Source organism: Malaya genurostris, chromosome 2, assembly GCF_030247185.1.
Source record: "Malaya genurostris strain Urasoe2022 chromosome 2, Malgen_1.1, whole genome shotgun sequence".
In the NCBI taxonomy this organism is placed as follows: domain Eukaryota; kingdom Metazoa; phylum Arthropoda; class Insecta; order Diptera; family Culicidae; genus Malaya; species Malaya genurostris.
Window position 1 is genome coordinate 284656722 of NC_080571.1, and position 15594 is coordinate 284672315.

The window sequence follows — 15594 nt, forward strand, 5'->3', positions numbered from 1 at the left end:
CCGCATTCTCAGCGGGTAACATGACAACCCTGAACCGGTTCAGAAAATCGGATTCGTGGACAACACATTATATTTTGACAGTTACTATTCAAACGCCCAATTTTGAAAACCGAAGATCTGATGCATCATCGTTATCGTCAAAATGTTCCCGTAATAAAACTTGATTTTTCTGCTATATTTCACTCTTTTGTTCTATTACTGTGATTGCAGTGATAAGAGAGATAGCGACAATACTATTGAAACATAAATTCTGTGCGTAAAGGAACTGTGACCATCCGCGACCGAGGTGGTTGGCGAATGTTTATCATTTGCATCTGCATAGGGGAATTGAAAACAAGCCATTAAATAGGAAAAAGCCCGACGTCAGAAAGGTGAAACCGAAAACTTACTATCAAGACATTCAATGTCCATGTAGTGAACGTGAGTGATCTCTATATCGCTTTTCGGTGTAAGACTGTGTGACCAATATTATGCGCTTCTAAAAAAAAGTACAAACCTAACCAAGTGGAAAAAAATGAAAGGAACTTTTGGTTGAAAAACTACGTGGGATCAGTTTAATTTGTTTGTTGTGGATTGCGTGGTCAGCTTCTGCTCTGTGCTGCATAGACCAGTGACCTTTAGTGGGACTGACAAAGATTAAACCATTATTCCCGGATTATAGAAGTTGGTGGTCTGTTGGTGATAACTGCCAACGGATTAGCTTCAAGAATCGTGGTAAGAAGCGAAGTGGTAGCATTAAGTTATTTATTTTTGGATTTCCTCATGGACAGCTAAAAATAGATCGGAAGCTTCATCTATCGGTAAAGAATTTAGCTAATGTTTGTTTGCTATCGTTTTAGGCAATTTGACGGTGTACGAAAGTTGACCAACGCGCGTTGGCTAGATAAGCGGTACCACCATGGGTGCAATAATATCGAGATTTCGGGTGAGTGCTTATTGGATGATTAATTATTCGAGGTGTCGAGTTGGTTTTTATCAAAACTATTTACTCGGAAAATGAGGAAACTCAAAGCTTTGTTATTTTTACATAACGTGCGGGCTTTTTGCGTGATAAGTTAAATAGTTTTATTTCATAGTCCGTAACGTCCTTCGTTGAAGCGCATCATTCACAGTGTTTGAATTTTTTTTTTCATTCCACTCTGGAACCAAACCAGATGGCTACGTTGTTCGTTTTCATTTCGAATGCCCACTGCAATTAATAATTTGATTTTTTTTGCAATTACTTCTAATGACAGAAAGAGAAAACAACTTATGAGAAACTGGAAAACCTAGAGGAAAAAATCAGAGACATCGAAGCGTACACCATCAGCACTCAAGCACGACAGAAACGTTTTGTGGGAAATTTCCTGGTCATCTCAATTGGACTGTACGTGCTTTCGTCGTTAGTATTTTATTTCGCGTTCTTTCCGCCAACATGGAACGAAAGAATTATACACTCGTTGCCTCTGCTGATCTGTCCTATGATGTAAGTATGGAGGAGTGGGAAACAACCGATTTCAGAGTAATATAACTGAACTTTTATAGCATAACTTTATTCAAAAAAAGTCTGGCCTGGTACTTCGAGCGAAAGGTGGTAATAAACACAAATGAACTTAAAGAACTACGGGCGGAAAAAAAGAGAATATTGGAAAAGGTAATGGACAAAGAGACCTACAAAGTAGCGGTGGATATTTTGAACCGGTTTGGTGACAAATCGCACAAAGCCCAGACACAGTCTCTGAGTTGTAAGTATCGAACGGTGATGTTGACGTTAGTTTTAAAAAAATCAACATTCAATTTCTCGACCAGCCCTGTCGCCTCCAAGAGGAACCCAACCACTCCCGATGACTCCCAAGATGCCAGGACAGATTAGGCCTCAATTGGCACCTCAATCTGCACCAGGCATCCAAATGACACCAGTCGGAGCCAGACAGATGCCGGTAACACCGATTGGGTTCAACGTAAACGTTAGACAGCCCACACCGATGGCGTATCAACAGCAATCGGCTGGTCTTATTCACAGACCCATTGGGATGGGGGGTTCTCAAACGATGCCTTACCGACGCACTCCCTTCCCCATCATCAACCACAGCCAGAAAGGGATGATCGAAAAAATGGTCGATTATCTTGTCGGCGATGGTCCGAACAGTCGATTTGCAATGATTTGCAGAGAATGCACGATGCATAATGGTTCGTACGGGACAGAAATCGAAACCCTATCAACAAACGATTTAATAAACCTTTTCCAGGTATGGCCCATCAGGAAGACTACGAATACACTGCGTTTCGATGTGCGTTCTGTGGAGTGTTCAATCCAGCTAAGAAACAACGTTCGCAGGCTCCTAGACTGCCATTCGAGCAAGCTCAAATGGATAAATTAGCTGAACTACGACGATCCAGTCCGTCGGTGTCGGAATCGGAAGCCTCTTCGCCTGAAGATAGTCACACTGCTGAGATTGTAGCGGGTACCTACTATACCTAATCATTTTACAAATATTGAATCTAATCTGTTATCCAAATTGCAGCTACCAATCAAGGCGAAGAAGCACCGGACACAGAGGTTCCTACCGAAGAGAACGTATTCGAGAAAAGTGACGGAAGTGAACCAGAAGTGGAAACTGTAGCAAAACCGGAGGATAGTAATACTCGTGCAGCGGAATCCGAAAATGACAATCAGGAAAATTCGACCAGCGAAGAAACCCCTCTGATGGAAACAGAAAACAAAACGGACTGAAAAAATTCTATTATTATATTTTTTGTTTGCCAAACAAGCCATGGAGTTAATGCTCCCAGATTTGTTAGTGCATTTGTTCTACAATCAATGGTCAGACAGCGGCACGAAGCTCCTTGCACGGCTTTGTTTTGCTATGGCAGTTCGTAAAGAACAGTACAGCCATCAAAGTCGTGTTTAACGGGGTCATCTCGATGAGTAAGCCGGCAGTTAATCTTTGGCATGCGAAAGAAGCAGTTAGTCTCATGCAAAATGATGCAATTTGCTTAATCTCTTACTCACTTTTTTTCCGAAATTTTAGTCGAAACTGTATTTCCAATTTGTTAGCTCTGACACTATTTGTTTTTTTTTATCAATTCCTTATATCGCTTTTATAGCTGTACTCGCGAAATAGTCTTATGTAGATTTTAATTAGTCGAAGCACTTTTCGTATTCGTATATGTTTTTCAACTGTGAGAGATTTCAATAATAAAATGAATCGTTAGAGAGCTGAGACATGGAATTCAGGCGCAGATGTAACATAACGCTGTACTAGAGGGGAATAGCTTTAGACGAAAACTGTGGCATGGCCGTTTTAAGGTAAGAAAAATTAGAAGGCACGGACGTGTATAATTTAATTTATTAAACTTTTGTATTTGAGTGTAAAAAATGAAGATTTGTTATCCTTTTTATAAGAAATCATACAACATATTAAAACGGCAATGGTGACGAATAAAGTTTGTTGTTGATTGCATTAGAAAAAATCATGTTTATTTTCTGTAACGGAAACCACACCGTCCTTTGCGAGTTGGCTCAAGCTGAAGGCATTTTCAAAACAATTTCCAACGTTACTGACGACCCCTCCCTTTGGTTGGTGGGCTTGACGGTATTGCAAACATCATCACATACAATCAATTAGCGTTACAATTTGATAAAGATATGCGTTACAGTTTTTAGTTTCATAATTGAATTAAATGAATAATATATGGAACGACTTGAATAAGATGTTGATTGCATTACGCTCCAACATCCGGGGTTGGAGAGGCCGGTAGGGCTTAACTGAGCTCTTTTTTATGTTTTATTTTCATACTACCGGCCCTTATTACCAGTGTGAAGTGAAAATTAAGTAGAGTAAACGTATCCCAATTGGGTTTCACACGATGACAATAAATGAATGGTAAATCGAATCCATCTTTGACGTTTATTGGTGGTTTGTGTACCATGGAATACTGTGGAATGAAATAGAATATTGTAGAATATAATAAAATAATAATGACCGAACCAATGAGCAAACCACTGATAGCTGTCAAACGATGTTCATCCAGTTTATATTGTGAGGATGTATCGTTTGGGACCTGATGGGTGAGATGATGTGTGAATGAAATGTAAGAGTGAGTGCATGCAAGAACGGTAATAAAGGCCACCGTTTCAGCTCAGGACTAACGATCGACCAATAGAAGAGATAGAAATTGGGTAACGGTACCCCCATTCATCTCAAATCCATTAGTCATTTCATGTACGAAAACCATTAGTTAGAGTGAGATCTGTTATCTCTGTTTGATAGATTAATTTCAAGAATAACATGAAATCTGGAGCATTTTTTTTTGTTCGTTAAAACAGCAGTATTGAATCATTTCTGAACTACTTTTATGTGCCATTGCTTCTTACAGACGAGGCAAAGATTTTGTATTCGATTTAATCTCAATAAATTTATTGAAAGTCGAGTAATCGGTAAAATAACATGGTGACTCTACTAATGAGATGACTATTGGCACACAAATTTTAGTTAGAATCTATTAGAATAGAAATAGTAACTCAATGTTGTGATGCTTGCTTGTGGAATACATGTAGGTATGTATGCATGTGTGTATGCGTATGTGCCTGTGTGTATGTATGTGTTTTTGTGTGTACAACATACATTATACCGTTCCCTCGGGTGTGTTGTATCAAATTGGTTGTAACACATTTCGATTGCGAGTCAGTGTACCAGATGTTCAAAAGTGCCTGAGCGGATGGTAATATACTGTCAAGAATTAACCGAAGATAACGAAATGTGAACATGCTGTAGCAATACTATTAAACCCAAGTGTTATTATCATTTAAATAAAAACGCATGTCCTCAGTTCTTATCCGTCAAACCATGATGAGCTGCTCTACAAAAATCAATGAAACACTAATTTTTTTTTTTTTTTTTTTTTTTGAAACGGATGACTGGATGAGGAACAAGAAATACGAAAATGCTGAAAGAATTAGAAAGGAATATTGGTAAGAATATAAACACCATTGCATACAACTAACTTTTACATTTAAGGAAGCAACATAACATGCCAGCAAAAGTACGGAGTGAAAAATGACAACAAAAGACACGAATCACAGCTGAATAGAACACTGGAATTAAGGTAAAACAGAATACAAACTATGAACAAAGGTAAGAAAACCAACATGAAGAAATAATAGAAACTGCTGGGTAACAATGTAATTTCCTCATATTGAAAGAGGCGTTTATATGGCACGCATGCGCTAATTCGGCCTGATACAAAATAACGGGGAGGGCAATACATTTTGGACAGGGCTGTAAAAAGCTGATTGGAACCCTTTCCCCACCAAAATGTAATATAAGGAAACTATAAGGAATTTCCAACGTTACTGACGAGAACTCTTTCGTCACCCACATGTTTACGAGATCATCAGTTTTTATCGACAAGTTTACGCCCAATAATACTGATGAGTCTGAGACGAAACGTAAAATCAAATTAAAAAGGCGGGTAGATAATGACAGAGACATAACTGGAGCACGTGAATACCAATAAAACTGGCATGTTTCTTTCACACTTAGTTGATGGATTGTGTGAATTTTGCAATTTTTACTGCTTCGCTTCCCGAATTGTAACGGTGCTTCTATACTAAAGTATGAGATATTTACCCCGATTCTGCGTACGTCGATCGATTCGAAATATGCTGATCGAATGTGCAATTTCCATTCTGCATTCCGTTCGAGTTGGGTATGAACTCAAATATCATTCGTTCGAGTTGTTAAATTTTCGAACATTACTCGGTCGACTTGCGTACGTATTAATTCTGTTCGGTTTAGAATCGTTCTAATTTGTTTATGACGGTTTTGTTTACTAAGAAATGAATAATATAAATAATATAGAACGTGTAAGTAGTGTTGACAGCTTTGAAATTCGCAATTTCAAGTATTCCCGAACGAGAGTCGATCGAATCATACAAGTCGAACGGAATAAATAATGCAAAATTCAAACTCGAACGAAAGTGTAGATTCGTTCGTATCACAAATCCGTCGGATTGCAGAATCGGGGTGATTGACGACAAATGTAATGTTAGAACTAAATTCCGAAACTGAATTCAGTTCCAAAATCTAGCTCCAGAACCCTAGTTTCGAGTTCAAATCCAGCAATCAGATTATGAATTCTTGAAATGAATTCTGAGAACTGAATTGAGGAATTAAATTCTCAGGAATAAAATTATGATTCAGAAGTCAGTTCCAAAATTCTGGTTTGGAGCTCAGATTGAAAATATAGTTCCAAAATTCAGATCTAGAATTCGTTTGTTGGATATTGTTCCAGAATTTTGAAATTGAATTCCTGAATCTGAATTCTGGATACGAATCCCGAACTTAAATTGAGGTACTAAATTTAGTTCGAAAAATCTAGTTCCAGAATATAGAATTAGGATTCAGTTCGCAGGTTCAACTTTTGAATCTGTATTCTGGTGCTAAATTTTGAAGCTGGAATTAAATTCTAAGGCTGTGAACCATTCTGTTCACTGTCATGTACCCTGGCGATATTTCCTCGTCGACCGTTACTGTCATATCCCCCGCACTATGGATGACAGAGAGAGAAGATACCGGAAGAAACAAACTTGTTCTTTTATTCCACATGTAACCATTCGCTAATAAAGACGCAGTTAATCTATTCGTGTGTAATTTTCTTATCGTCGCGTGTTCCGAAGTTCTTTCCTCGAGTTGTTTATTGTTCGCCTGTCCCTGCGTAACCTGTTTCGTTGTCCCACACATTCCGCGGTTAATTTTGACTTTTGGTTAAAATCTGACATTTGAGTGTTTATTTTGTGTTTGTTATGTCACGCCTCTTCGAATGTGTCCACCTTTATTTAATACAATGTTCGAAAAGTCAAACCTTATTCGATAATATGTATTTATGTCGTTTTCGCTTGATGCCAAACCTTACCCAGTTTCCTCCCTAACTGCTGTCAAACCGTTTGTTTGAAGCCAGTTTTGAACCTAGTTTCAACGTTGTTGAACTGAAAATCGAGTCAGTTTCGAACGTGGTTTTTATGTCAGGTTTGCTCAAACCCCCGTTGCTATGTGCGAAATCAGCACAGTTCCGTGTAAAGTGTTTGTTTGATGAAACTATTGGGTCAGTTTCAGTTTCCTCAAGCGAAAACGACATTATTGTGTATTGACCAAAAAGTCGATCAATACACAACATAAAACCATCAATAAACAGAGGCAGGTCCTCCTTAAGTATTCAACTTTCAATAAGTGTATCTCGTGGTGATATTATCCGAAAACTCCAGTTAGGAACAGTATAGTCAGCTATAACAGTGAACCTATAAAAAAGTAAAGTTATTTCAAGTGACGACGAGGGATATCATAGAACCGGCGTGGTTGAAGCTGAGGAATCCAAATTCGCAGAAGCAGTAGGACCATATTCATATTCACCTTGATTCCTGTGTTTGTCCGTATCGATCATACGACGAACGGATACTTTCGAACGAATACGAATGAACAATTCTTGTTTTGACTTGAATGAATTCGAACGTGACACAAAATATTTCAATATTATTAAACTGCTTCAAATAAATGCTAAGCCACGACGAAATGACTCCATTTCTTGTGATTAATCATATTCGAAACGCTGAATGTATGTCAGTTTAGTTTCGAACGATACGTGTATTCGAATGTCATTCGTAAGAACAAACAGTTCCACTCTCCTTTACAGACGAATAGAAGAAATGCCGTGGTTAGGATTCGCCGGATTAATGTTGCGAATCAACCGTTCGAATACATTGAAAACAGTTTAACAGATTTCCAACTAATTTCTTTTCGAATGTAAGGTTGATTTGCAATAAAATGCTAAATTTGTTTTTTGAATAACATATTCAGGAAGTATAGTCACAGACTAACAGACATGACAGTATGAGTAAATTCTTATAAAAATATTTTTTCGTGATGCACTAGTTCCACCTATATTGTACTGCGCGAACTATTTACTATCTGTACACCCCTTGTGTTATGTAAAAGTTTTTTTACTAGTTGGTTTCCCCTCGTTAGTCAACACCGATCAGCTGCTTGCAGGGATGCCTGATTTCATCAAAATATTTGAAAATGAATAGTCACAATAAATTATTGGATTACGTTGATAATATATTTAACTTTATCGCGATGTTAGAAAGTAACCATTTATTTTTCTCAACGTTGCTCATCTAGATTATTTTTTATTGTGTTGGTAATTTTCACCCGAAATTAAGTGGCGGCAGACAAGAAGCAAGTAAATATTGTAACCAAACGGGTTTGATTTTGTATTGCGTTGGACGATGAGAAGTAGGCACAATTATGTATATAGTTTTGGCAATATGTATTAAATCTGTATCCTGCATGAAATTCGCATGGACGTATACAAATCAATACATTACAGGTAATTCTGTATGAATGGCAACTCTGTTGATAAATGAAAAAAATAAACACAGTCTAGATGACAGATAGGATGTTTTTGATAGGGTAACGTGGCGCCATCATGACACATGTGAGTACTGTCCCAAATAAAGGAATATTCGAAATGACCGTTAAAATGATTGAAGAATCTAATTTGAGTGTCCTGTCTGTTAGTCTGTGGTATAGTAGCTAGTTTTTTTTCTGGCGAGCCTTCAAATATATGAGCGGTTCCAAGTTTTTACGCATCAATTTTTCTCATATCTATGAGGTACTTCATGGGAAATAGGGTAACAGAGGTATTTTGGCCCACTTTAGGATTGATTTTATTTTGGCCCACTTTGTACAAATATCCACCAAATGTTGTGATATCTTTGAAAAACCCTTCCGCAATAGGTAATTTAATATGATAGGCATCAAATTGATGCAACATGGGTTACTTAACATGGATAAAATCCGATAAAATCGATAAAGTTTGTTAGGTGGGCCAAAATATATGAAGTGGCCAAAATACCTCTGTTACCCTAAGCCATGGGTAAACATGCTTCATTTGATATTAAATGCTTGATTTTACCAATGTAATGATATAAACATGTAGATATTCGAAAACATGACAAAATTGCAAGAAAAATGCAACATAGGGTAACAGAGGTATTTTGGCCCACTTTATAAAAATATCCACCAAATATTGTAATATCTTTAAAAACCCCTTCCGCAATAGGTAATTGAATGTGATTAGCTTCAAATTGATGCAAAATGAGTTACTTAACATCGATAAAATCCAATGAAATCGGTAAAGTTTGTTAGGTGGGCCAAAATATATTAAGTGGCCAAAATACCTCTGTTACCCTATTGTTTGCAGATACTACTAATCTGCTACTTTCAATCGTTTTTTTTTTTCTTTGCACGAAGTTTAATTTCAATTTTTTACCGACTTCAATAAAATGGATCTCGTATACGATGTTTATTTATTATGTAGCATTCATCACTTCATTGATGCTTGTAATCTTCCTAAAAAACTTCTGTGGAATAATGTAAGGTGATAAGTGACTATCACCTCCTGGTGATAACGAGGTGATCACCAGAATGTTTGGAATCACCGAAGGTGATCACTTTTACTATCACCATCACCGGTGATTGAGCCAGAGATGCCAGATATTTTCATAGAAAATCTGTATTGATTCGTATAAAATATCTGTATTTATCTGTATTCGCTAATAAAATGAAATTTCTACAATACAATTATGTTAAAAGGATAGATTATGGTTATAGAGCTGTACATTAAATTTCATATCTTATATTATATTCATCGACGAAATTTTATAGTTTTTTTCCTATCAACAACAATTGAATTATGGTGCCATATACTTGTCTAATTTGAAAATGTTCACTTCATAAGTTGAGATGGATTTCCAAAACCCAATATGCAACGTCGAGTCAGGTAATACAACTGTCAGTCTGGCAATAATGTTTCATGATGCCAAGACTTGTCTAACTTTTAAGTTCAATTTAGTTACAAATTTTAATATAAATGGATTTCAGTATTCTTCATTAAATATCTGCACAAAAAATATATATATTTTAAAAAGTGATTTGTACGTTGATTCCTAAACGTTTATCTCGTCATTGCAATCAAATACTAATAGATAGCTCAAATACTAATAGATAGTTTATTTTTTTCCTTAATACTTTTGGTGAAATCTGTATAAATCTGTATTAAATTTAAGAAATCTGTAAGAAATTTGTACTCTGTATTAAATCTGTATGCGCATGTAAAAATCTGTCGCATGTAAATATCCACTATGATTAGCAGCAACTAATTGTCCAAAAATATTGCCTTATTTAGTTCAACTCACAAGAAGAAAATTAAGAACGCAGTTTAATCTTTTTTACTCGTTCAGTTGAACGAGACTGATATGTCGCTTACTAAGTCACGGCCATCTAATTCTACTAAAAATGTTAGCATAGATTTGTTTTTGTTACGTTATGTGCAACAGGAGATGTCTACATTCATAAACTTATCACTTTTCCAGAAAGCAATTTATCTTTGACTTTACGAATACCCCAATAATATTCCTTCAAATAATAATTATAACATAAATGAATTGATTTAATTGATAAATACTACCGTTCATTCTATGAATTCTTTAAACTATATAAACTAAGTTACTTTTCATTTTGGTATTTAATTCTGACACAATATCAGTACGAATTTTATTAAAAAATTATCCTCTCCGACCAATATTGGTAGGTTGTTTATATCAGTGGCTTGAAATTCACCTAACGGGCAATAATAACAATAATAACATAAATGAATTGATTTAATTGATAAATACTACCGTTCATTCTATGAATTCTTTAAACTATATAAACTAAGTTACTTTTCATTTTGGTATTTAATTCTGACACAATATCAGTACGAATTTTATTAAAAAATTATCCTCTCCGACCAATATTGGTAGGTTGTTTATATCAGTGGCTTGAAATTCACCTAACGGGCAATAATTTATAAAGCCACTTCTCAAAAAATCAAATCACTACTGAAAGTGATAACTAAATTGCTATCACCTCCATTTTGACATGAAGGTGATTAAATCGCGGTGACTATCACCTTACGTAATGCCAACGTTTGATAGTGATGTTAGCCTCTCAGCAGTGGTGACAGAACTTGGTGATTATCACCTTACATGATTCCAAATTTTCAAAAGTGATAATCACTTGGTGATAATCACCTTACATGATTCCACCCCTGGATTGGCGTTATTTTTATACATATACGATGTTGGAAAGTGTGATTGATTTGAACGGAAACGGTAATACGAAATTGACATACCTTCGAACGTACCGCAGACGGCCGTAAACAAGAATGAGGGTGATTATCTGGAAATAGTGGTCAAAATTTTGAAAATGGAGCTCACTTCATTTCCTCAAATATGGTTGAAACGGTTTTTACTAACATAAATTCAAATGTAGTATTTAAATACTATTATGCAAAAGAAGTCTTCAAAACTGGGTTCTAAACTTTGCACTAGTTTGATTGATTTTGCTGTAATAGGAGATCAGGAATCAGAACTGTAGCACGTTCCCCTATTAATTTGGAGATTTATGCCTTGCCGTGGCTTCTCAGTATTTTCCTTATGGGAAGGGAAGGATAAAAGGAACATGGAAGGGAATTGTGAAAGAGGGTGAACTGGGAAACCAACACAAAACATAGAGAAACAAATCGTTATGCATCCTGAATGCTGAACGATCTGCAGATGCAAGATGCACAGTTAAGGCCAACTTTACTGCTATTCTACCCATAATTGCGATTTCCTATACACATAGGGCAATTATACTTTGAACGGTAAAATTACAGTCTCCATATGTTTCCGGGACGTAGAAAGGTCCTGATAATGTCCCGCATGGGCATGGCTGCCAGATGGCTGACTAAACGCTGCCAGCAGGAAAATATGGCTGGCACACATTCTGGTGACCGACTGCCTCACCGCTGCCAGACATACAACTCAAACGATACAACCGTATCCACCAGGATTTTTCCACTTCGAAATCCGGGGAAGCCGAGCGGGGAAGACTTTCGTAGAAAGGCTGAATACAGTATTCTTCAGTACAACGTTTCCATCGAGCCATTTGTTTTTAGCACGGTTCATTTTTGGCAACATAGTTGTTTGACTCAACACATGGGCTTAAAAGTCCCGAGCCTAACACATAGATGGCGCTAGCTTTATTGCAGTCACCTATTTCCAGTTAATACTAACCTTTAAAAGATTGCTGCTAAAATTTCATGATGTTCTATTCATTAGTTTATGAGTTATTGTGCAAAGAGTGAAGACTACTTTTGTTATTTTCAGAACAATGGATCAAAACCAATTTCGTGTTTTAATTTTACACTACTTTTTGATGGGAAAAAATATCATTCAAGCGAATCAATGGCTTGATAAGTGTTATGGAGACTTTGCTCCGTCAGAAACAACAATAAAACGTTGGTTTGCTGACTTCAAACGTGGTCGTAGGGACATCGATGATGTAGAACGCAGTGGACGTCCAAATGAGGCGGTATGTGGCATGAGTTAGTTGATATCGTAAAGATTTCAAAGGAACGTATTGGCTTTATATTGCATGAGCGTTTGACTATGAGAGCGTTCTGTTCAAAGAGGGTGCCGTGTTTGCTCACTGTTGACCAAAAGCGAGAACTTGTTTATGATTCTGAGCAGTGTTTGGCCATGTTTAAACGAAACAAACCAAAATTTTTTCGTCGATATGTGACAATGGATGAAACATGGATTCATCACTTCATTCCGAAATCAAAACGGTCGTCATCTGGGTGAACCTCGTCCAAAGCGCCCGAAAGCACAACAATTGGCTGGAAAGGTTATGGCCTGAGTATTTTGGGATGTGCGTGGTGTAATATTTATCGATCATCTTAAGAAAGAAAATATCATTAACAGTGAATATTATATAGCGTTATTGTAGCGTTTAAAGGCTGACATTGCAAAGAAACGACTGCATATGGCAAAGAAAAAAAAGTTGTTTCATCAAAACAACCCACCGTATCACAAGTCAACCAAAACATGAATTGTCCCCACATCCACCGTATTCGCCAGATTTGGCTCCCAGCGACTACTGGCTGTTCGCAGATCTGAAAAAAAAGTTCACCGGAAAAAATTTCGCACGAGTGAAGAGTTTATCGCTGAAACTGAGGCCTATTTTGAGACAAAAGATAAATCGTTCTACAAAAGTGGTATTGAAATGTTAGAGCGACGCTAGAATGATTGCGTTGCTCTTGATGAAGATTACATTAATGAATAAAGTTAATTTTGAGTCAAACAAATTGTGTTCTCTTTATTAGGCCCGGGACTCTTCAACCCATGTGTTAACTACTCACAAACATTTTATAACTAAACTGTCTTCAACTAAGACCACCGAAATATCGTAGTATCAATTAAATTCAAGAAAACAGGCATATTTAATGAACCTTAAATTCATTCAAATATATCTAAAACAACGAATATTGAACATGCGGATCGATAAATAAAGTATTCATGAGGGACTGGTATTTAAAGTTGAATGTGACATATCACTATCAATAATTTGTTTGAAAGTACGCATTTATACTACTATGATAGAATTTATTTTAAGCTTGTTCACTGCGATACCATTGCGTTTTCCACTACACATTGAAATCTTGTGCAAGTTATTCTCTCTGACCGCTTCTTTCCCTGTGCTTAGGTACTTGATAGCTCATTTTCATGACATGACAGGTACTTCCAATACAGCGGCCCTAAATATGGTGCAGATCCAAATGTCCATTACGTATAATAATCAAATATTTCGATTGTGCAAGTTATACTCATGTATGTCTTTTTTGTGCAGTTCAACAATTTTTATAGCTTTCACAGCTTTTCTCCATAGATTTGGTGCAAATGTGAACAAATCGAGGCTTATGTACTTACCCCTCATTGTCTAGCATAGAGGTTCACATACTAATTGGTGCAAGAAACAGACTTCAACAATAACATCCAATCTAACGTACCGCAGTGATAGTTTTGACAGAACAAAAAACCAAAAGGGGAATGTTTCAGAGTAAAACCAAACAAACGAACAAAACAAAAGTATGAAGGAAATGTTCATCGGTTTATTACAATAAAACTGTAAAACTAATGATCCACTTAAATAAAAAACAAATCATTGATGTAGTGTTGAGTCTTTAGTAAAACCTAATTCGTCTAATGTTCATGAGCAAAATGGTTGCTTTTTTGTCTAGGCAAAATAGAAATGAATGTGAACTGAACGGTGGTGAGAGAAACTACAAAAACATGAAAATGTGAAAGATTTTTTTTACATATTTTAGTAACGTTAGGAAGAGTTCAGTAAACGAAAGTTCTTTCATTCGTTTGTTTTTCACAAAGGTTCCATACACTGACTGACTGTGTCTATGATCGAAAATTTTGAGACATAAATATCTGATCTTACAGGTAGCAATTAACTAAAATTTGATTTGAATTTAAATAGTTATCTTTTTTTTGCATTATCCTTGCTTTCCAAACAATGCCATCTCTCTTACACGTGCTTGTTTTGTATGGCGATTTCATGTTTTTTTTTACATTGTCGCCATAATTTATTTTTTAAGTGTGATGGATCTTTAATTTCCGGGAAAAGATATCGGCTCCTTCGGAAGATTAAATGCATTATCAATGATGGAGGCGGTTGTTGACGGTGTTGACAGGCATGAGTGTAACAGTGAACGGGACCAAAAAAAAATTGGATTTACAAACCGAAGCTAACCAATGGAATGAGTCGGATGTGTACCCAGAAGTTATCCATCGCATCTAAACCTACATTGAGAACGAGATTCTGCGGCACAGATACCCGAAGCTGCGGGGGCTTTGTCCGATTGTATTAAAAATTTTCATCCCTGGCAAAAAGTGACTAAATTGATGAACAGAAAGAAAAAAAAAACTAAAATACAGGCATCTCCCGTGTTGTGCATCGTCAGGTTCCGATCTACAGCATGTTGCTGGCTGGCATTTAGTTGTACTGCTCTGGCAGTACGTAGGAGATATCGTCCCAAGGATGACGGTACAGACCCTGCTTCAAACGTTTCTGGTCCATGTAGTGACCGATGAATCCGACACTGCGGCCCAACACGAACAACGAGTTGATCGCACCGATGTTGATGTATTCCTGAGCTTCCTCGCTACAAATAGATTGCGAATGATTAGAGGGCGGTAGCAAAAAAGAAAACAGACGATATGTAGTGATACAAACCTCGTGAACGATCCACAGTTCCGCAGCATATCAACGAAGGAGGTAGCGATCACACCATCTACGTTCAGAATCAGATTAGGCTTCTTGCTGGTGGTGATTTTTTCCACCTCCAGTGCGTATTCCAACAGAGGCTTGGCTGGGAAGTTTTCCATTACAAACTCCTTGATGATCTTCACTCGAATGTCCGGATTGTTGATCGACTTTACACGATGACCGATACCCATGATCAGTTGACCCTAGACGGTAGACGGTATTTATTGGTACCTAATCAGTAAATAGAAAAAAAGTAATCTAAAACTAACCTTCTTTCGCATGCTGTTAACAAAATCCATCGGATGTAGATTCGAATCATAAGCTTCGGAGAATTGCTTAGCGGCACCATCCAAAGCTCCACCGAATCGATCTCCCTAGAAAATACACATTTGGGACATAAGATTCGCATCGG

At 36.9% G+C, this 15594-nt stretch overlaps 2 protein-coding genes across 5 annotated transcripts in view; one reads left to right on the top strand and one right to left on the bottom strand.

Annotated features, from left to right (window-relative positions):
- Positions 1–100: 100 nt before the first annotated feature.
- On the top strand, positions 101–3436 carry LOC131430398 (endoplasmic reticulum junction formation protein lunapark-B). Its single transcript, XM_058595336.1, has 7 exons — positions 101–714; positions 840–925; positions 1236–1465; positions 1525–1724; positions 1789–2169; positions 2229–2444; positions 2505–3436. Exons 2-7 carry the CDS (start codon positions 899–901, stop codon positions 2711–2713), a joined length of 1263 nt encoding a protein of 420 aa, XP_058451319.1. The 5' UTR covers positions 101–714; positions 840–898; the 3' UTR covers positions 2714–3436.
- Positions 3437–13489: 10053 nt separating this feature from the next.
- Positions 13490–15594, bottom strand: part of LOC131430400 (ATP-citrate synthase) — an 80486-nt gene continuing 78381 nt past the window's right edge. For all 4 annotated transcript variants that reach the window (XM_058595338.1, XM_058595341.1, XM_058595340.1 and 1 more), the window contains 3 exons: positions 15452–15556; positions 15150–15385; positions 13490–15078 (listed from right to left, as the gene is read on the bottom strand). In XM_058595338.1, the coding sequence (XP_058451321.1) occupies positions 14910–15078; positions 15150–15385; positions 15452–15556 (510 nt within the window). In that variant the 3' untranslated portion in view covers positions 13490–14909. The remainder of the gene's footprint in view (positions 15079–15149; positions 15386–15451; positions 15557–15594) is intronic.